This window comes from Hyperoodon ampullatus (genome assembly GCF_949752795.1).
Source record: "Hyperoodon ampullatus genome assembly, chromosome: 19".
NCBI lineage: Eukaryota > Metazoa > Chordata > Mammalia > Artiodactyla > Ziphiidae > Hyperoodon > Hyperoodon ampullatus.
In genome coordinates, this window is record NC_136932.1 from 39,660,760 (window position 1) to 39,683,286 (window position 22,527).

The following is a 22,527-nucleotide window of genomic DNA, read 5'->3' on the forward strand; positions in this document are numbered from 1 at the left end:
CCTTTGTCTTCTGGACATTTAGTGTTACAGAGATGTCTCAAGCCTGACTGACTTTTGTTCCTTTCTAGGAAGCCTTTTAACTTTGCTGAGCTGTATTCTTTAATTCACATATTTAGTCAGGATGGATCTGGGTTCAGTTCACTTTTAATACTTCACCTGGGATACAGTATGCCCTCTAGCCCACTAACTCAAGTGGAGCCGCGCCCTGGGGAAGCCTTCTCCGAGCACAGATTTGTCACCTGTGACGTCACTCCCACCAGCTCTGTTCTTATCTTTGGGAGCAGCTGGTTTCCTTACCTTCCGTCTCTATTCTGCCTCTTATCTTCCCTTGTGCTGTTTTAGTCGCTGGTCCTTTTTTTCTAATCTTTTGCTCCTTTTCCTGTGCATCTTGCTCAAGTTTGTCCTCTGTATCCCTCTTCCGCTTTGCCCCACTTTCAGTCCTGTTCTTTAGTGCTTCTCACGTGGACTTTAGCTCTCTTTGTGCATTTTTTGAGTTTCCATGCAATTCTCCTTCTTCCCCAAACACGAACTGGTGCCTTTTCATCTCAGTCTTTCATTCCTTAAAGAACTCTGCTCCTCCTTCTAGTGAAACCCTTCCTGAAAATGCCTTCCAAATCCTACAGTAAATATTTCTCAAGAGTTCTGTTTCTTTCTTTCAGTCTTCAGGACGATGTGCCCTTTCCCTTGTTTTGATAAAGTTTTGCAGAATCCCTATAATGTTTTTAACATTGTTATTCCGTGCATACGGAGTTGTACAAAATGTAATAGAAATGAATACACACCACCCCGCACACACAACTTTCCTTTTGTTTTCTTTATTTATCCTGAAAAGCAGAACCATCTCTCAGACTCAGGACTGATGAACTTGTAGTGAATATGCAGCTTCTCTTGGCCCTACTCCCTGTCCATCAGGACCATGGCTGAATCCCCGCTCCAGGCTTAAGTGGGAAGACCCGAGACATGAGCATCACAGCTGCTCTAGTGGTTCAACGTCACTTCTGGCGACTCAGCAGAACCACGCATCCTCTGCCTCACCTCGGACCCAGGTTCCCCACCTCTACTCCCCAGGGCTTGTGCTTCTTCCTCCTGCACTGTTTCTGAATACCTGTTCGCTACACAATTCTCTTCCTATGGCTTCTGCTTATTTATGGATTCAGTTGCCTTGTGGCTTTTGCTCACTTCCTGCTTTCATACTTCTCTCAGTTCCCTCTGGTGACTCTCAGGTTGGGGCCATCCTTCCCTCTGATGACTCTCAGGTTGTCTTCAGTCAACTTTCCCAAGAATGAAGATCCAATTCATTGATCAGTCATCATTCAGTAAGGGTACCCCTCTCTGTTGGGCAGAGTTCTTACCTCAAGCAACCACACAGGTCTCTGGTTTCATGTCTGCTTTTGGGTTGGCTACTCCTTCTTGGATCAGTCAGCTGTGGCTTAGATAATGGGGTCTGTGTCAGTCAGCTATTGCTGTGGAACAAAAAAATCCCATGAAGTCTTAGTGGCCTACAAATATCAGCATTTATTTCACTCATACATTGTGTGTGGATTGGTTGGAGGTCAGCTGATGTAGGTTGGGATCTTGTATCTTACACCTTCCTTTTAACAGTGAGCTAACTCAGGCATGTTCTCCCGAAGCCCATAACTGGGTCTCACGCATGCAACTGTGAATCCCTGTACTCTCCAGCACAAGGCCCTGTCCACAGCAAGGGCTTAATGAATTCACCTCTGTGTCAAAAAAGACTCTTTAGGGAATTCCCTGGCAGCCCAATGGTTAGGACTCTGCGCTTTCACTGCCGAGTGCCTGGGTTCAACCCCTGGTCAGGGTGCTGAGAGCCCACAAGACACACTGCAGGGCCAAAAAAACTACAGATTCAATGCAATCTCTACCAAATTACCAATGGCACTTTTCACAGAACTAGAACAAAAAAAAACTTAACTTTTTTTTTTTTTTTTTTTTTTGAGGTACGCGGGCCTCTCACTGTTGTGGCCTCTCCCGTTGCGGAGCTCAGGCTCCGGAGGCGCAGGCCCAGCGGCCATGGCTCACGGGCCCAGCTGCTCCCGGACCGGGGTACGAACCCGTGTCCCCCGCATCGGAAGGCGGACTCTCAACCACTGCGCCACCAGGGAAGCCCCAAAAATCTTAACTTTTGTATGGAGATACAAAAGACCCCAGATAGCCAAAGCCACAGTAATCAAGACAGTATGGTACTGGCACAAAAACAGAAATATAGATCAACGGAACAGGATAGAAATCCCAGAGGTAAACCCACGCACATCTGGTCACCTTATCTTTGACAAAGGAGGCAAGAATATATAATGGAGAAAAGACAGCCTCTTCAATAGGTGGTGCTGGGAAAAATGGACAGATACGTGTAAAAGGATGAAATTAGAACACACCCTAACACCATACACAAAAATAAACTCAAAATGGATTAAAGATCTAAATGTCAGGCCAGACACTATAAAACTCTTAGAGGAAAACATAGGCAGAACACTCTATGACATAAATCACAGCAAGATCCTTTTTGACCCACCTTCTAGAGTAAGGGAAATAAAAACAAAAATAAACACATGGGACCTAAGGAAACCATAAACAAGACGAAAAGACAACCCTCAGAATGGGAGAAAATATTTTCAAACGAAGCAACCGACAAAGGATTAATCTCCAAAATATACAAGCAGCTCACGCAGCTCGATATCACAAAAACAAACAACCCAATCCAAAAATGGGCAGAAGACCTAAATAGACATTTCTCCAAAGAAGACATACATATGGCCAACAAATACATGAAAAGGTGCTCAACATCACTAATCATTAGAGAAATGCAAATCAAAACCACAGTGAGGTATCACCTCACAGTGGTCAGAATGGCCATCATCAAAAAATCTACAAACAATAAATGCTGGAAAGGGTGTGGAGAAAAGGGAATCCTCCTGCACTGTTGGTGGGAATGTAAATTGATATAGCCACTATGGAGAACAGTATGGAGGTTCCTTAAAAAAGTAAAAATAGAACTACCATATGACCCAGCAATCCCACTACTGGGCATATACCCTGAGAAAACCATAATTCAAAAAGCTACATGTACCACAATATTCATTGCAGCACTATTTACAATAGCTAGGACATGGAAGCAACTTAAATGTCCATAAACAGATGAATGGATAAAGAAGACGTGGCACATATATACAATGGAATATTACTCAGCCATAAAAAGGAACGAAATTGAGTTATTTGTAGTGAGGTGGATGGACCTAGAGTCTGTCATACAGAGTGAAGTAAGTCAGAAAGAGAAAAACAAATACCATATGCTAATGCATATATGTGGAATTTTAAAAAGTGGTACTGATGAACCTAGTGGCAGGGCAGGAAAAAAGACGCAGATGTAGAGAACGGACTTGAGGGCACAGGGTGGGGGAAGGGGAAGCTGGGATGAAGTGAGAGTAGCATTGACATATATACACTACCAAATGTAAAATGGATGGATAGTGGGAAGCTGCTGCATAGCACAAGGAGATCAACTCGATGCTTTGTGACAACCTAGAGAGATGGCATAGGAAGGGTGGGAGGGAGGGGATATGGGGATGATGGGGATATATGTATACCTATAGCTGATTCACTTTGTTGTACAGCAGAAACTAACACAACATTGTAAAGCATTTATACTCCAATAAAGATGTGAAAAAAAATGCTGTTGTGTGCAGCTCAAAACAGAGGGAGGTTTAAAAAAAACAGCAAAAAAAGACTCTTTACCCTGCAGTTGACAGAAACACAACGCAAACTGGTTCACATAATCAAAAGTTTCCAGGGACTGATCAGGCTTCAGGCATAGCTGGATCTACACGTTCACACGATGTCATCAAGACTTAGTCCTATGAATTCCTTAGCAGTCCAGTGGTTAGGATTCTGCGCTTCCACTGCTGAGGGCCCAGCTTCAATTCCTGGTCAGGGAACTAAGATCCCACAAGTGGGGGGGCGGGCGTGGGCGGGGGACTTAGTCTCTCTCCATCTCTTGACTGGTCTTTCCTCTGGATTTTCTTCACTCTCCAGCAAGAAGGTGACGATATGCCACCAGCAACTGCAGCAGCGCAACAAAAACAGGAAATCTTTGACCTCAAATTGTCAACAACAAGAACCAGAAATTGGTTCCCACGGGACTGGCTTGGATCACGTGGCCATTGCTGAATCAAACACGGAGGCCAGGGGGATGGATGCTTTAATCAATGAGACCTGGGGCTTCCCCGGTGGCGCAGTGGTTGAGAGTCCGCTTGCCAATGCAGGGGACATGGGTTCGTGCCCCGGTCCGGGAGGATCCCACACGCCGTGGAGCGGCTAGGCCCGTGAACCATGGCCGCTGGGCCTGCGCCTCCGGAGCCTGTGCTCCACAGCGGGAGAGGCCACAGCAGTGAGAGGCCCGTGTACCACAAAAAAAAAAAAAAAAAGAGAGACCTCAGTGGTGTTCTCAACAGGAAGATGGTTCAATAAACAGACATTAACAAGAAGAAACAAAAGGATAATGAACCTCCACCACCATCTTTAGTTTCTTTCCAGGAGGAACTCTCCCTATGGGACTAATAGGGCACCATACACTGGCTTAGTGTGTCCTCAGTTACAAATTGTTTCTCACGCTCACCTTGACCCTTTTTCTTTTTTTTTGGCCACCCCACACGGCCTGCAGGATCTTAGTTCCCCAACCAGGGATCGAACCCAGGCCGCAGGCAGTGAGGGTGCCGAGTCCTAATCACTGGACCGCCAGGGAACTCCCTAACCCATTTAATCCTCACCACCTGCCCACGAGCCAAGGGCATACCTTGGCTGTATACCCTCTGTAGAGATGAGGCAACTGAGACAGAGACATTAAGGGACTTGGCTAAGTCACAAAGCAGGAAAGGAGTAGACCTAGGTTCTGTGGAGAGGTGCGTGCAGAAAAAGAGGAAGAACACAAGTAGCCCAGGCAACGTCTCTGTGTGTCAAGCTCCCGCGCCTCCTCCACCACATCCTCCCCTTTGCCCGCGTCTCTGCTGCAGCCCCGTGTCTCCTGCCTCCGTCCCTTATCATCAGCTACTGCCAGCTTCACCACACCTCCTCCTCGACCTTTGCTCGGGGCTTGTTTTTCCCTCTGGACCGGGGAACCTCCGGCTCACTTTCACTTGCTGCCTGTCCTTTCCAAGAGCCTCAGCATGTGCACGGGAAAGTGCGCCCGCTTCGTGGGGCTCTCCCTCATCCCCCTCTCCCTGGTCTGCATTGTGGCCAACACCCTCCTGCTAGTGCCCTATGGTCAGACCACCTGGACCAAGGACCACCTCAGCTTGCAAGTCTGGCTCATGGCTGGCTTCGTCGGCGGGGGCCTGATGGTGAGAGGGCTGGCCAGGGCACACGGGCCAGGGGGCTGGGCGCCACTCTCCGGGGTCCTGAACAGGAGGGAGAGGGAGTGAGGGAAAAGGATGGCTGCCCGGGAAGGGACGGTGGTGGCTTGGTGGGGACCAGGAGCCCGCCCAGGCTGCCCCCAAACACTGAGCACTCTGTAGGGGAGGTTCTCAGCCCCAGGGTCCTGAGCTGAATGTCTGAGGGGGATGAGAAGGAAGGAGTCTTGCTGCTCGAAACTCTTCCCTCCTGGGTAGGGAGTATGTCCTACCAGCCACTCGCCATCCCCACTGCTGAGCAGATGCTGGGAACACCTCATTACAGGGGTTGAGGCAGAAGGAACAGCTGTTTCCATGGGAGGTTATCAGGTTAAGATAATAATGGGCTTCATGCGGGTGTGGTTTACAGTGACAGTACCTGGAGCCAGGGAGTGATGTCGCAGATCAGTCTTTCTACCTATCAGCTCAGTGTCACCTCCCCCACTTCCATGTCCCTTCACTCTCCACCCAGGTTTCTGGATGCCCAGTGTGCGCTGGGCAGTAAGGATAAACTCAGAACCCGGGTCAGTATGGTGGAGAAGGGGTCCCCGTGGCTTCCTGGAGACTAGGATCTGTCAGGAGAAGTTGGGGAAGGGGAGACACAGACCTCCTGGACTTCCTAACCCCCATTCGCCACCCCCCTCCCCATTCAGGGAACTTTTTTGTTGTTTTGTTTGTTTGTGCACCGCATGGCATGCGGGTTCTTGGTTCCCCCACAAGGGATTGAAACCGTGCCCACTGTCTTAACCACTGGACTGCCAGGGAAGTCCCTAGGGGAACTTTCTGGAAGGTCAAGCGAATTTAACATCTTTATGGCATGAAGATAAAAGATCTACCCTGCACGCACGGTTGGTTCCCCACTTCTCAGGATGGCTGACTGATGAAATTCTCCGGGGGATGCCTCACCTTTGTCTCCTTCACTGGCCACAAGTCTGTTAGCTAATGGGGACACCTCTTCTCCTTTACCCAACAATCCCCTCTTACCCATCCAGGTCTTTCCTCCTACTCCCCCTCCCCCTCCCCCATGGATTTATGGCTGTTGGACTCCAGGCCATATCTCTGACCTCAACCCTCTCTGAGACAGTCACACTCCTACCAGCCCCACCCTCCCCGCCACTGTCACATCACACCCCTCCTCCAGCCCAAACCACCACCACCTCCCCACGATCTTACTTGCCTGCTTCTGGGGAGACCCCCAAGGATGCCCCCCCAACATGCTCATTCCCAGCTGCCCTCCGGCCTCCATGCTCTCAGCCACCCTGGAGAAGGTTCTCAAGTGTATTCACAGTTAATGCTATGCCACAGGGACACAGGCGAGGGCCCTGCACTCCCTGAAGCCGGTGTTTCTGCTGGAGAGACACACAGTATCAAGGAAGCAAAAATGTACACCCCACAGGAGGAAGGGCTGCCTGTTTCATTGGCTGCTGTGTGCCAGGCGCCTAGGCCTGGATTAACAGGCACTGGATTAATAGTGAATGAACAAAGTAAACAGACGAGCGAGATGATCTCAGATAAAAGTAGGGACCATCAAGAAAACAAAGCAGGATGCTGTGTAAAGAGCTCCTGAGGCAAGGTGGGGGGCCACTTTTTATAGCATTTTCAAGGAAGGCCTTGATGAGGTGACTTCTGAACTGAGACCCAAAAGACAAAAAGAAGGAATCAGCATGGCAGACAGGTGAGTACAAAGTGTAAGGCAGGAAGAGGCCTGCACATCTCAGGGCTGGAGAGGCCGCCAGTGCAGCTGAGGTTTGAGGAAGTGAAATCGGAGGAGGGCAGAGGCCAGAGCACCTACACCCTTGAAAGGCACAGTGAGGAATTTGAATTTTATTATAAGTGCACAGAAAACTATTGAAGGACTTTTTACCTTTTTAAAAAGTCATACAGACAAATGCCCAGATCCTTAATATACAGCTCAGTGAATTTTTATAAAGGGAACACACCCATGTTCTGGGCACTCAGATCAAGATGTGGGTCATTACAAGAACCCCAGACATGTCTCCCACCAGGCCCTACCCCACACCAACAAGGGCCCCACTAACCTGACTTCTATCCCAGAGGTTAGTTTTGTCTGTTTAGCACTTTATATAAATGGAATCATACAGAATGGACACTTTTGTTCTGGCTTCTTGAGGTCAACATTATGTTTGTAAGTTTCACCCATATTGTTACACAGTGCTGTAGTTTATTATTTCTAATATTTACACAATTATTTCCATTGTGTAAGTATTACTACAATTTATTTAAACATTCTACTGTTGATGGACATTTGGATAGTTCCCAACTTGGGTTTATTCTAAATAATGCTCTATAAACATTCCTGTAAATGTCTTTAGGTGAATGTATGTTTGCATTTCTGTTGGATAGATACCTAGGAGTAAAACTGCTGATTCTTAAGGTATGCAAATGTTCAGTGCTAACAGATATTACCAAAGAGTTGTCTGAAATACTTATGCCAATTGTATTCCCACCAGCAGAGGATGAGAGTTCTAGTTGCTCCATATCCCGCCGGATATGGCTGGCTGCTGGGTGGTGAGTAAACAATAGGAGATCAGCACTGGATGCAGAAAGAACAGACTGAGGTCACTACAGTTGTCCAGGGGAGATGATAGTGGCTTAGATGAGGCCAGTGGCCATGGAGATGGAGAAAATTAAACAGACTCGAGCTATAAACTCAGTGCTTCCTCCTGCCTTTTCAATTACTCTTCTCTTTTCAATGAGACGAGATAGCAGAGAGCAAGACAGACGAGTTCAGACAACAAAAGGAAACACTGTGGCTAGAAGAGTAAAAATCAGGGACTTCCCTGGTGGTCCCGTGGCTAAGACTCTGTGCTCCCAATGCAGGGGGCCCAGGTTCCATCCCTGGACGGGGAACTAAGATCCCACATGCTGCAACTAAAGATCCTGCGTGCTGCAACTAAGATCTGGTGCAGCCAAATAAATAAGTAAATATTTTTTAAAAAATCACAAACAGGGCTTCCCTGGTGGCGCAGTGGTTAAGAATCCGCCTGCCAATGCAGGGGACACAATGCAGGGTTCGATCCCTGGTCCAGGAAGATCCCACATGCTGCAGAACAACTAAGCCCTGTACGTCACAACTACTGAGCCTGTGCTCTAGAGCCCGTGAGCCACAACTACTGAGCCCGCGTGCTGCAACTACTGAAGCCCACGTGCCTAGAGCCCGTGCTCCTCAACAAGAAAAGCCACCGCAGTAAGAAGCCTGCGCACCTCAACAAAGAGTAACCCCCACTCGTGGCCACTAGAGAAACCCTGTGCGCAGGAACAAAGACCCAACACAGCCAAAAATAAATAAATAAATTTATGAAGAAAACCACACAAACAGAGAGGTTGTTTGAAATTGGTAAATCCAAATTCCAGGTGTCTTTGGATCCAGGAGCTTCTGAGTAAGTGATGTAAACAGAAAGGCTAAGCAAGGGGGCCAGCATTAGCCCTAGACCTGCCATGAGACATGGAAGAGGGAAGAGTGTCTGGTGGAAAGTTCATTCAACTCTGCAGGTGTTTCTGTAAGGTCGCCGTGGATGATATAATGGAACTAAAACTCTCAGCCCCTCCTTTGGAGAAGATCAAAATGCCGCCCTGTTGGTGTGTGCCAGACAAGGAAGACAGGGAGGCACAGATCCAGACAGCTGTGGAATTCCAGAGATGGGAAGACAGGCAAAGAACCTGGTCTGGTGCAACAAAGTTAAGGCTGGAGCCAAAAGTGAGATGCCTCGAACACCTTCCTGGAGTTCAGTCTTTTTGTTTTTGTTTTTGTTTTTGCGGTATGCGGGCCTCTCACTGTTGTGACCTCTCCCGTTGCGGAGCACAGGCTCCGGACGCGCAGGCTCAGCAGCCATGGCTCACGGGCCCAGCCGCTCCGCGGCATGTGGGATCCTCCTGGACCGGGGCACGAACCCGTGTCCCCTGCATCGGCAGGCGGACTCTCAACCACTGTGCCACCAGGAAAGCCCCTGGAGTTCAGTCTTGATGGGCTACTCTTTGAGGAGACCCTAAAGGATTGGATCAGGGAAAAGACCAGTTGAAAGCTAAGTTTAATCTGGCGGTAGCAATGTAGAATGGAATGTAAGTTGGCACAGGGTAAGAGATACAAAAATCTAGTAGGGAGGCTGACCACATCCTTCTCATGGGAGGTGATTGGGGATTGACCGTGGGGAAGAAAAATGGACTGACAGATTCAAGAGCCATTGAAAGAAAAGTCCCAAAGACTTGAAGTCTGGCTAGGTGTGAAGGACTCAAGTTTTTAGGCTGGGGTGACCTGCAGGATATTTCCACTGATGGAGACAAGAAAGTCACAGGGAGATGAATTAGGGGGAGCAAATTGTGAGATTAGTACAAGGCTGGATGAACTTAAGCTAAAACCAAGACATTCAAACGAACATATCCTTCAGGCAGTTAGATTTGAATTTGGAGGCATCAATTTAGGAGACAACAATTGTTAGAGGGAGCAGCTGATGCCCTGGAAGGGGATGGGCTCTCTGAGGAGGGCCACGGGAGAAAGAAAGACAAAGAGGATCAAGCTGTATCTTGGGGATTCCTACCCTTCCCGTCAGAGTCTTACATGCTCCTCCACCCTCCACCATAATCCCAGTTCGCCAGGCATTCCAACACCACTATTCCTTCCTGCTGCTGAGGGACTCTATAGTTATTGACCATTTACTCTGAGCAAGTCTTGACATCAAGGCAACCTGTTATTTCATTAAATCCTGAGAACAGCCCATTTTACAGAGGACAAAACTGAGACCCAGAGAGATGAATCAATTCACGGAGTGTGAAGTGAGCACAAGGTTGGCATTAAACCCAGGCCTCCTGACTCCCATTCAGTTGGGCACCTACTATATGCTGAGATTTATGGGGGATATAATGATATCACGCCCTATCCTCCTGGAGGCTACAATCTGGACAGAGATAAGTAGGCACATAAATATAGATAAATTTAAAGCAGAGCCCCACAGTGCTCCAGGAGAAGTAGAGATAAGGTCTCCCTATAGTCCAAATGGCTGAAGGCATCACAGGAAGCTTACCTCGTCACAATACAGGGTAAGCACTGATCCAAGTTGGGGACCTGGGTGACTCGCTATCACATCGACTCTGATCCCACAGGTACTGTGTCCAGGAATTTCTGCCGTCCGAGCAGGGGGCAAAGGCTGTTGTGGTGCAGGCTGCTGTGGGAATCGCTGCAGGGTAAGATGCAAGTTAAGACGGCACTCAGCATAGGTCTTTGAATCTGTCTTCGAAGAATCACACCTAAACCCCTCCACAGAATTCCCACCTTCACGAGCTCATCTGCAGAGTCCTAGGCTCCATCTTACCGCTCCCTCGCACCAGCAAATCTTAGGCTTCAGTGGGCCTGACCAGAGGGAACTACAATCCCCATGAACCTCCGCGGCCACTGGCTCTTAGAATTATCCGAACTCCAAGCCCTGGAGTTTGACGGGAAATGTATTTTTAACGAGACTGGCTAGAGCTCGGTAACAAAGGGCGGGGGGAGCTAGGCGCGCTTTGCCCACGAGTGGGGCGGGGACGGCCCAACTCACCTCTCCTCGCACTTTGTATCCAGATGCTGCGATCGGTCTTCTGCTCGGCGTTCGGGATGCTTGGTGCCATCTACTGCCTCTCGGTATCAGGAGCCGGGCTCCGAAATGGACCACGATGCTTAATCAACGGCTCCTGGGCATACCACTTCCAACAGACCGCGTAAGGCTCAGCCTGTATTCGCGCCCCCGCCCCCATTCTCTGCTACTGCCCACCTGCCTTTCCCACGTGGACCGAGAAACCTAGGTGGGACTCGGCTTCGAGACAGCTTCCTCCACGTGGGCCGAACGAGTCCTTCGCATATACCCCTTGGCGCCTGCGCGGGGCGGGGATCCCCGAGGTGGGGCGCGCTCCGCGTGACCTCCTTCTCTCACGTGACCCTGCCCCGCCCGCAGAGGCTCCTACCTGCTCAACCGCACTCAGTGGAGCTCGTGCGTGGAGCCGCCTGGTGTAGTCTACTGGAACGTGACGCTCTTCTCGCTGCTGGTGGCCGCCTCGTGCCTGGAGATTTTGCTGTGTGGGGTGCAGCTGGTGAACGCGTCCATTGGTGTCTTCTGCGGCGATTGTCGGAAGAAGGAGGTGGGACTGTGTGGGATGGAGCTGTCGAGGAAATCTATTTGCTCCCTGACTAAGTCCTCACTTTTTTTCCGCAGGGCGCCCCTCACTGAGGCTCCACGGACCTGGTCCGTCGCTCCTGGACACCCGCCTGACCGCCCCCCCCCACCCCGCCCTGGAATAAACTATTTAGAGCTCTCTTCCGCGTCTCAGATTGTGCCCTTTACAAGGAGTGTCCGAAGGTCTCCATATACACCGTGGCTTGGGGCTCTCGTGTTTGGGACCCTTGCACCCCGCTTGTTATTTCCCTAATAAATAGTTATTGAACTATTAGTGCACTGGAAATACTGTGTAAACAAGACAGGCAAGTTCTGTGCTCTTAAAGAATTTAACATTCCAGGGGTAGAAGATGGGCAATTTTTAAAAGAGGCAATAGATTATTTTAATTGGTGATAAGCACTTTTTAAAAACACGGAGGTAGTGGGATAGATATTGACTGATGGATGGACTTTTTTAATAAGATAAAGTCCAAGAAAGAGAAATTGGAGCTGAGATCTGGTGGATGGGCTAACCATCTGGACAGTTGGGGGATTCCAGGCAGAGAGGGCAGCAAGGACGAAGACCCTCAATGGGACTCAGTATACAGAAAAGCCACTGTTTGAGTTTTGGCGCAGGGGGGAAGGAAAACTATGGAAACGACATCTTAGCCTCCTAAGTTCTAGAAAATGAAACCTTAAGACGATATAGCATTGTCACCTCCTAATTTGGTAGAAGTTTCTTGATCTGGGGTCACTGGTGGTTCAGAAAGGAAACAACCTGGTCTCTTAATGGGGACGAGGTGTCTGCAGAGGCTCACAGAAAGGCAGGGACTTCCTTAACTTGTACGCAAAATTGTGTTTAAGTGTGTCTTTTCTGAACTATGGGTCAGTAACTTACAGTAGCTTGCCATGGACTCCTGAGACCAAATCCTAATTGGGCCTGGCCCGATGCTAGGTTAGGAGGAAGATGGGGCTACGCAGTTTCCCACCCCTAAAACAAGCGACACCAAAGCCAAGACAGAGAAGCTTTAATAGCGGAGGTGGGACTAGGCTTGGGCTGGGAGAGGGCGGCGATGGTGTCAACTGCGGCAGCAGAAAAAGCGCGCGTCGTTAACAGCGGTGTCATCGAGGAGGCCTCTAGGCTGCTCGATCTTGGTCTGCAAGCCGCACACTCCTTTAGGGCAAGGCTCACTCCAGTTTCCAAAGTCTCCCCAGGACAGACCGGGCCCCTGCAGCTCCGTGCTGTCGGAGCAGCGGAAGCGCACGTTGTTCGCAGCCGTGTTGTCCCAAGGGGTCACGGGGGCCTCCACGCGAAGCGAGAAAGCCACCAGGAAGCCGCCGCCGGGACACCACAGCGGCTCACTCCACGCGCCCCACCTGCGAGGGAAGCAGAGACGCGCGGTCTCCGCGGGCGCCCCCCACCCACCTCCAGCCGGACCCAGGCCTCGGGGCTTCCCAGTCAGGTGCTCCAGTCACCTGACCTCCACTGTGGTGGGGAGCTGGCAGTCTCCCACCCGCTTCCCAGGTCTAAACCTCCCCACAGCGCTGGAGGAACCTGCCTGTCGGTAGGGGATGCGTGTAATGGAGAGTAAGGGGCATACCCCGACCCTAGGGGATCCTCGGCCCTTGCCCCTCACCTTCCAGACTGGGACTCCACCACATGCGTGTTGAGCTCCGCATTCCCGCGCGAGCAGTGCAGCCGGATTCCGTTCAGAGCCGTGTCGTCGCCAGGAATGCCTTGGGGGGGCTCCACCTGGGCGGCGGAGGACGAGTCAGAAGACTGCCATCCTCTGCTTGGGGTCCCCACCGAGACCTAGGCCTGAGCCCCTACCTTGAGCGAGAACCCGCTGGCGAAGAATCCGTCAGGACACATCTCTGGCCAGGCCCAGTCGCCCCAGGGCCCCCCGTTGGTTACCTCGATGACCAATGTGTAGCCGCTTGACGCATCTGCTCTTGCACGCCCGAAGCACGTCGCCCACAGCAGCAGAAGCAGCTTGGCTCCCGCGCCCCGCTCCATCCCGCAGCCTCTGTGAGCCCAGGCCCTTTGTGCAGGTATATACCACCTTTGCCCTAAGAGGGCTCCGATTGCGGAAGGGCCACCTGGATTAAGTGACACTCAAAACTAATCCGTTCCGGAAGCCTACAAACTTGTTTCTCAGCTCAGGGAGACTGACGCTCCCAGCGCCAGAGGGGGAGGGGCAGCAAGAACCCACGGGTTTAAATAACCACCAACCTACCGAATGTTTACAGACTATAGGCCACGAATCGTGGTTAGCGTTTTGCTGGCATGTTTTATTTAATCCACACAACTTTAGGAGGTGAGAATTACGATTCCTATTCTGCCAGTGAGGGAACTAGGGCTGCGAAATTGCAAGCGACTTGCCTAAGGTCACAGCAAGCCAGGGAACATTCCAGCACTAGGAAATGGGGAACCCACGGCTAGGGATGGAAGTGATGGTTCCAGAATCCCACTGGACAGGGACCCCAGGGACCTCCAGGATGTGAGGGAGAATCGGAGTGAGACAGAGTAAGAATCCATGAACTGTGGGAGGGCCCCGACTCCTTGAGAATATGGGACATCCCTTCCCCTCAGAAGAAAATGTACACAGAGACAGGAACAGTTTTAAAAAGTTTATGGACGGAACTGAGAACAGGAGAGCTATTTCTTTCATTGCTTCCTGTAGCCTTTCCCTCAATGTTTTTCCCCCTGTGACCACCAGGGGGACTCCTAATTAAAAAAAAAAATTTTGTTGTGGGGAGTACCACCCCTGATTTGCCTGCCCTGCATACACATTCCTTTGTCTATTCAATATTACTTATTTAAAAATAATGTGTTTTGGCCCAGGCAATATTCTAAATGCTAAATAGAGCAGCCACCAAGAAAAGGCCCCTGTCTTCATCAGAGCTCACATTCCAGTGGGGGAGACAGATGATAAATTCTCCAATGGACCCTGAGCTCTGTGAAGGCACATTTGTCTTCATGGGGCCTAGTACAGGGCCTGGCCTGTGGAGGTAGTTAATAAAGGTTGGTTTGATGAATGATTGAGGAATCAATTTGGAGATTAAAAAATGTAAACTACAAAAATGTAAAAGGTGACAGCCTAAACTATATAATTGAGACCTCAGGCATCCAGATTAAGATAAGGTCCCCTGGGCTTCCCTCATGGTGCAGTGGTTGAGAATCCGCCTGCCAATGCAGGGGACATGGGTTCGAGCCCTGGTCCGGGAAGATCCCACATGCCGCGGAGCAACTAAGCCTGTGTGCCACAACTACTGAGCCTGCACTCTAGAGCCCGCGAGCCACAACTACTGAGCCCTCGTGCCACAACTACTGTAGCCTGCACGCCTAGAGCCCGTGCTCCACAACAAGAGAAGCCACCACAATGAGAAGCCCGCGTGCCGCAACGAAGAGTAGCACTGGCTCACTGCAACTAGAGAAAGCGTGCAGCAACAAAGACCCAACGCAGCCAAAAAATAAATTAATTAATAAAATAAAAATAATAATAAGATAAGGTCCCTTGGGGACAGGATAGAGAACTTAGAAGTGGGTGTTCTCTGAATCCCAGGTGCCCCATGCTTGAACTTAAAAGGCAAGATTTATGGGCTTCCCTGGTGGCGCAGTGGTTGAGAGTCCGCCTGCCGATGCAGGGGACGTGGGTTCGTGCCCCAGTCCGGGAAGATCCCACATGCCATGGCTTGGCTAGGCTCGTGAGCCATGGCCGCTGGGCCTGCGCGTCCAGAGCCTGTGCCCTGCAACGGGAGAGGCCACAACAGTGAGAGGCCCGCGTACCACAAAAAAATAAATAAATAAATAAAAGGTAAGATTTATGGAGCAATTGTAGTAAGCTTTTCCATTTACAGTGTTTGCACATACAATATCATTTAATCCTCACATGAAGCCTGCAAAAGAACATATTATTATCCTCAATGTACAGTGGAAGGAACTCAGGCCCAGAGTCAACTTAGGGTCCACCATTGCTCAGTGGGGGAACTGGTTCTGACCTCAGCCTCTCCTCACAATACCCAGGCTTCCTCTTACTACAACCTGGCCTTACAGGAAAGGGAAATGTACTGACGTGTCACTGCTACTGAATCCCCCAAATCCTCTTCATCCAGTCCTTCTCTCCTCAGATGCTGCCCTCTGGGGCAAAGGGCACAGGAGAGGGGGACTTAGTAGGTTAATTATTAACCCTTTGCGCCTCAGGCACTGCGGCTTCTCTCCCCTCCTGGAGGCGAAGGGACAAGGCCTGGCGAGGGGCTGGTGAGGGGGCGGTGGTCCCTGCAGCAGCCATGCGGGTCGCACTGCCTCAGCCGGTCCCTCGGCGCTGGTTGCGCAGTGCGATTCCTCTTGCTGTCTTCACACTACTGCTTGTTTATCTCTGGGATCGGAGCCTCCGTGAGTACCCCTTCCCTCACCTGCTCTGGGAGGAACCGGGGAATCCAGGCCCTTGAGACCTAAGGTCTCTCCTCAAGCCCTCGTTGCTCTGTTTCACTTCCCTCAGGTGCCCTCTCAGGCTGCAGGTCTGGGGCCCAGTCCTGCATTGCCAGGGAACCGCCTCCTTTCCAGGTATGCTCCCGGAAGGGCTGGGACTGGGAACTCCAGGTAGGACCCTGAGCAGGGGGAAGTGGACCAGGCTGAGGATCTGATGAAGGGCAGGCCCTCCTCCTCCTCTCCCTTCTCCCGTCAGAAGCTGAGAATACAGCAAGAGGGACACCATCTAGATCTTAGGAATAATTTCTTCAGAACCCAACTGGGCTGTTTGGCGAACCCAGCAAGCTAGGGATTCTGCTCCCACTCCTTTCCCCTCCTATCTCACCCCCAGGTCCCGCAACAGTCGGGACCCTTGGAGGCCCCGGAATGGGAAGATCCTCAGTGTCTGGGCCCTCAGGGGATGCTGGGCCGCATGATGAGGCCGTTCCGCGCCAGTCTGAACTCGGAAAGGGATGTGGAGTTGTCGCAGTACCTGGCAGGATGGAGGGAGCTAGTCCGGTGAGTGGTCCCCCCCCATCCAGTCCCCGCCTCTTTGTGGCTCCATCGCCCTCTCTCATACCTTCCTACCCTTCCCACCATCACACACACAGGTTCCTAACTCCCCTCGGCTCCATCTTCGCGTTTGCCACAAGTGAGGCCTCCGCCAAAGTGACAGCCCTCGAGGCTCTGGTGCGCGGCCCAGAGGCCGCGCACTACAAGTCGCTGGCGACCATGGTGGCGTGGGAGCGGCCCGGGATCGCCCCACGACTCTCGGCCGAGTCCCCGGGCTCACTGACGATGCTCTTACTGCACCGTGCGCTACGCTGGTCCCAGCTCTGCCTCCACCGGGTGGCGACCGGGATGCTCGGAGGCCCGGACGCTGGCGCTCAGTGCAGCGACGCCTACGGCACGGCCCTGGCTCCGCACCACCCCTGGATCGTCCGTCAGGCCGCCCACCTCGCATTCCTCGCCTTCCCGGGTCGCGGCCGCTTGCTCGAGCTGGCGTGTCCGGGTTCCAAAGAGGCGGAGGCGCGGAACGCGCTGGTCCGGGCCGCGGGCACCCTAGAGGACGTCTACAACCGTACTCAGGGATTGCTGGCCGACGGCGGCCTGCTCGAGCTGGCCTGACGCCTACCGGCCGGAGGAAGGAAGCGCCCTGGGGAGGGGTCGGTGCAGCTCCAGGTTGAGCCCTTGGCCCCGCCTCCCGGTGCCGGGGGCGTGGTCGCCATATACTCCGCTTCCTTGGTGACGTCACCACCCCTGGAGGCTCACCTCGTTAGGGGTGCGTTTTTTAGACCCTGCCTCTATCCGCAATCTCCGGGAGAAGGGAGGAGCTGTGGGGAATAAAAAGTATTCTTTGGGACTTCCCTGGTGGCAGTGGTTGAGGATCCGCCTGCCAATGCAGGGGGCCCGGGTTTGAGCCCTGGTCCGGGAAGATCCCACATGCAGCGGAGCGACTAAGCCCGTGAGCCACAACTACTGAGCCTGTGCTCTAGAGCAGCGAACCACGACTGCTGAGCCCACAGGCCTAGAGCCCTTGCTCGGCCACAAGGGAAGCCACCGCAGTGAGAAGCCTGCACGGAAAGGAAGAGTAGCCCCTGCTCGCCGCAAGTAGAGAAAAGCCCGTGCACAGCAATGAAGACCCAATGTAGCCTAAAATAAATAAATAAATAAATTTATTTATTTTTAAAAAAGTATTCTTTGGTAGCCGTCGATTAAGGGCGTTTTGTGTGATGACAGCAGGCGCTTAAGGGAAACAGGAAAAAATAGATGTGGGAAGATGTGTCATGCCTGTTTCCGGCCGCCGAGAGACTCACGCTACCCCTGGCCTATGTCAACCACTCCTACAGCTTCAGTTGCCAACTACATGCCAAGTCTCCAGACCAGACCTGTCCCCTGAGCTGCAGCCCCCATAAAGCGAACTCTTTCCTGGACACCTCCACAGACACCACAAATGCAACACATCCAACACGAATCCAGTCACCGCCTCCCAGAACTGCACCTCTTCTTGTGTTTCCTATCTCAATAAATGACACCCTTTCCTGACAACTACCCAAGGCTAAAACCTGTGCGTCTTGCCTCACGCCAAGCAGGTGCTCAGCTCAGTAATGTATGTTTATTAAATGACTCCACTCCCACAATAGTAAACAAAGTTACACACTGATAATTCCCAAATTATAACTCCAACCCACTTTCCCCTGGACTCCAGAATACTATATATCACTTCCTTATTCCACATCTCCACTTGGATTTCAGCTAGAGATAGCAAACTTAACAAGTCCAAAACTGAGCTTCCGATATTCCCTCCTCCCAAAATACCCCACAGTCCTCGCTAGCTCAGTAAACGACAATTCCAGTCTTCCAGGTCCTTAAGCCAAAACCCTTGCAGTCATCCTGACTCTTTGGTTTCTCTTTCATCTTACCCACCTCCAAGCAGTCAGAATCTATTTCTCACTGTCTCCACTGCTACCAACCTTGTCAAGTCAGCTTCATCTATCACCTGGATTATTGCAATAGCCTCCTAATGGTTTCTCTCTCCCATACTTTGCGTCCCTACAGTGTATTTTCAATAGAGGAACCAAAGCGATCTTTAAAATTTAAAGCATATCATGTCACTTCCCTGCTCAAAACTTTCCAATGGCTTCCAATTGCAGGAAATTTTCTGGATCGTATTTTCAGTTGAGAATGATGAAAAGCTTCTCAAAGGCCCTATGTGATCTGATTGCACTAGCCAAACTGACCTCATCAATATTCATTGAATATGTCAGGCATGATCCTGCCTCATGACTTTGCACTTGCTCTTCCCTCTGTCCAAATGCTTTTCCCCAAAATATACAAATGACTTCCCTCCTTCCTTCTGGTCTTTTTTTAAATGTCTCTCCAGTGAGACCTTCCCTGATTATTCTTTCTAAAATTTCAACACACACACACACACACACACACACACACACATCTTCCTATCCTCCTTCCTTGCTTTTTCTTCTTAGTATGATTCACTATTTAACATGCTGTATATTGCACTTATTTTTTTGTCTCCCTTTATACATGTAAGTTCCATGGGGCTAGGAATTTCTGTCTACTTTGTTCCCTGATGTACTTCCAGTGCTTCAAACTGTGCCTGGCACCTAGTAGACATTCAACAGCTTTTGTTGAATGAATGTATGAGCACTAAAAGTAGTTCAGATGGCTGGAGACAAGAGTGTCAAAAAGAAAAGAGGGGATTGCACAACAAGGTAAATGCACTTCATGCTACTGAATTGTACACCAAAAGTGGTTAAAATGCTAAATTTTATGTTATTTATATTTTATTACAATAAAAAATTTAGTAGTAAATAAGAGTGTGATTCCAGACAGGTGGGCAGGAGTGAGTACATAAAGGGCCTTATAAACTATGTTATAGAGACAGCACTTTATCTTGAGAGTTAATTTTAAGTGGGGGATTGTCTGGATCATATTTTCAATTCAAAACACCAGCTCCAGGGACTCTCTGGTGGTCCAGTGGTTAAGAATCCATCTTGCAATGGAGGGGACGCTGGTTCAATCCCTGGTCAGCGAACTAAGATCCCACATGCCTCAGGGCAACTAAGCCCACGTGCTGCAACTACAGAGCCCACCCGCCACAACTAATGAGCCCTCGTGCTCTGGAATCCGTGCATTCTGGAGCCTGCACACCACAACTAGAGAGAAGACCACGCACCACAACAAAAGATCCTGAGTGACACAACTAAGACACTACGTGGCAAACATATAAATAAATAAATACTTAAAAAAAAACCAAACAACCAGCTCCAGCTGCAGTATGTAGAAATAGTACGGCACGTTCATAGGAGGACTACTCCACAGAGTAACAGCAAAATACACATTCTTCTCAAGTGCACATGCAACATTCTCCAGGATGGACCATAGGGTAGGCCACAAAAAGTCTCAATTAATTTAAAAATGTTGAAGTCACAAAATATTCTCCAACTAAACTGGAGTAAAATTAGAAATCAATAGCAAAAGGGAATTTGGAAAATACACAACTAGGTGGGAAGTAAAAAACACACTCCTGGGCTTCCCTGGTGGCGCAGTGGTTGAGAGTCCGCCTGCCGATGCAAGGGACACGGGTTCGTGCCCCGGTCCGTGTGCAGCGGCTGTGCCCGTGAGCCATGGCTGCTGAGTCTGCACGTGCGGAGCCTGTGCTCCGCAACGGGAGAGGCCACAAACAGTGAGAGGCCCGCGAACTGCCAAAAAAAAAAAAAAAAAAAAGGAAAAAACCCCCAAACAGTCCTGGGACTTCCCTGGTGGTCCAGTGGTTGACTCCACGCTTCCGGGCTTCCCTGGTGACGCAGTGGTTAAGAATCCGCCTGCCAATGCAGGGGACACGGGTTCAATTCCTGGTCTGGGAAGATCCCACATGCCTCGGAGCAACTAAGCCCGTGAGCCCCAACTACTGAGCCTGTGCTCTAGAGCCCGTGAGCGACAACTACAGAGCCTGCGTGCAGCAGCTACTGAAGCCCGCGGGCCTAGAGCCCGTGGTCCGCAGCAAGAGAAGCCACCGCAATGAGAAGCCCGAACGCAGCAGTGAAGACCCAACGTAGCCAAAAAAAAAAAAAAAAAAAGACTCCACGCTTGCACTGCAGGGGGCACGGGTTCAATCCTTGGTCGGGGAACTAAGATCCCGCATGCTGTGTGGCATGGCCAAAAACAAAACAAAACAAAACAAAAACCCCACCAAAACAGTCCTAAATAATTCTTTGATCACTGAGGATATCTGAATTGCAAACACAGATGATTATAAACAGATGAGAATGTATCATGGCAAAACTTGAAGAATGGGTGTAAATGACACCAGATTACTGAGTACTTATGATTGGTATCAGAGACATTTCATAAATTATCTTATATAATCCTCACAACAGATATGGCATAATGCCTCTGTTGTAAATAGGCACTCATAAAAATTTGCCAAAGGGGGGTATGTGGCTCAGAGAGATTAAGTAACTTGCTTAAAACCGCACAGCTGACACCAGTCAAACTGGGACTTGTACTCATGCCTGGCAGACTCCTGTGCTTGTAATTGCTGTGCCACCATCAACATGATTGATGGAATATGCAGAGGGGAGGAGCCGGTGGTTTCAGCTGGCTTTAACCGAAACCTGTTTTCTCAGGCTTTTTGCTTACCTGTTCTTTCTCTCTTTCTTCCCTCTCCTTTTCTTTCTTTCATATGACAAAGGTTATTGAGTACTTACTGTGTACCAGATATTGTTCAGTGTGCTGGGGATTCAGTTGGGGAGAGGCAGACAATAAACAAGTCAACAATACATATACAACTTTAGGGAGAAATACGTGTTGTGAAGAAAAAGGAAACAAGGAGGTAGACTAACAGGCTATTTTAGTTAGCGAGGTCAGGGAAGGTCTCTCTGAGGCAGTGACCTTCAGGAAGGGAGTGGGATTTGGGAGGAAGAGTGTTCCAGCGAAGGCTGTAAGTGCAAAGGCCCTGGGGAAACAGGCTTGGCCTGCAAAGAATGGGCACAGCAGGCACTCCCCTGGTGGTCCAGTGTTTAAGACTCTGCACTTCCACTGCAGGGGGCATGGGTTCGATCCCTGGTCGGGGAACTAAAATCCCGCGTGCTGCACGGTGTGGCCAAAAATAAATACTTAAAAAAAAAAAAAAGGGACTTCTCTGGTGGTACAGTGGCTAAGACTCCACGTTCCCAATGCAGGGGGCCCAGGTTCAATCCCTGGTCAGGGAACTAGATCCCACAGGCCGCAACTAAGAGTTTGTATGCCGCAACTAAAGATCCCACATGCTGCAACTAAGACTGGGTGCAGCCAAATAAATAAATAAATATTAAAAACAAAATAAACACGAGGAAGCACGGGTAAGACAGGTGTGGAGGGCAAGGGAGAAAGGAGAGTAGAGGACAGACAGAGAGGCAGGAGGAGGAAAAACCAGCACAAGGATACCCTAGCAAAGGGAGAGGGAAACCAGGGGAGTGTGCTGTCCTGGAGGCCAACACAGTGCTTCAAAGAGTGAGTGCATTTAACAACTCTGTTAAATGCTGCTAAGAGAGTGAATACTGACCATTGGGCTTGGCATTATCTCAACAAGGGTACTCTTCATCGGAGTGGTTGGGATGTGAACGGAGAAGGAAGGATGACCAGACATCTGAGGAAAGCATTTAACATGAATGACCAAAAAAACAAACAGAAGAACGGAAATTGCAGGGAATAGATATCATAAGAAGCACTGGTGGAAAGATGAGGAAGTTCTGAGGATGGGGCCACGCAGTGTTGCCATCTGAGGCAAGAAGGGGAATTTCAGAGAGCAGAAGAGAGTATTGAGCAGAGAAATCATAGGATGGTCGGGTGTCCTAAGAGCCCACTTGTGATTTGTTGTTACTCATTCCAAGTGAGATTTGTCAGCACACTTCTTTATCCCCAGCCGTGCTCAGTTGCTCAGGGAAATTCTCATTGTTGGTGGAGTTTGGTTTGATCCTTCTTGCAGTTTTGCAAGGAAAATGGTGGGACA

The 22,527-nt window shown here is 50.2% G+C and overlaps 3 protein-coding genes across 3 annotated transcripts; 2 read left to right on the plus strand and 1 right to left on the minus strand.

Moving 5' to 3' along the window:
- Nucleotides 1-5,177: 5,177 nt before the first annotated feature.
- On the plus strand, nucleotides 5,178-11,617 carry TM4SF5 (transmembrane 4 L six family member 5; the record flags this gene model as incomplete). The annotated part of the gene is made up of 5 exons (XM_079725568.1): nucleotides 5,178-5,351; nucleotides 10,518-10,598; nucleotides 10,975-11,111; nucleotides 11,345-11,528; nucleotides 11,603-11,617. 5 exons carry the CDS (start codon nucleotides 5,178-5,180, stop codon nucleotides 11,615-11,617), a joined length of 591 nt encoding a protein of 196 aa, XP_079581694.1.
- Nucleotides 11,618-12,590: 973 nt separating this feature from the next.
- Nucleotides 12,591-13,559, minus strand: VMO1 (vitelline membrane outer layer 1 homolog; the record flags this gene model as incomplete). The annotated part of the gene is made up of 3 exons (XM_079726267.1): nucleotides 12,591-12,919; nucleotides 13,180-13,295; nucleotides 13,374-13,559. 3 exons carry the CDS (start codon nucleotides 13,557-13,559, stop codon nucleotides 12,622-12,624), a joined length of 600 nt encoding a protein of 199 aa, XP_079582393.1. The 3' UTR covers nucleotides 12,591-12,621.
- A 1,820-nt stretch (nucleotides 13,560-15,379) lies between these two features.
- GLTPD2 (glycolipid transfer protein domain containing 2) lies at nucleotides 15,380-17,141 on the plus strand (the record flags this gene model as incomplete). The annotated part of the gene is made up of 4 exons (XM_079726422.1): nucleotides 15,380-15,938; nucleotides 16,057-16,109; nucleotides 16,366-16,532; nucleotides 16,625-17,141. The coding sequence occupies exons 1-4, from the start codon at nucleotides 15,833-15,835 to the stop codon at nucleotides 17,139-17,141; spliced, it is 843 nt and encodes a 280-aa protein (XP_079582548.1). The 5' UTR covers nucleotides 15,380-15,832.
- Between the last annotated feature and the right edge of the window lie 5,386 nt (nucleotides 17,142-22,527).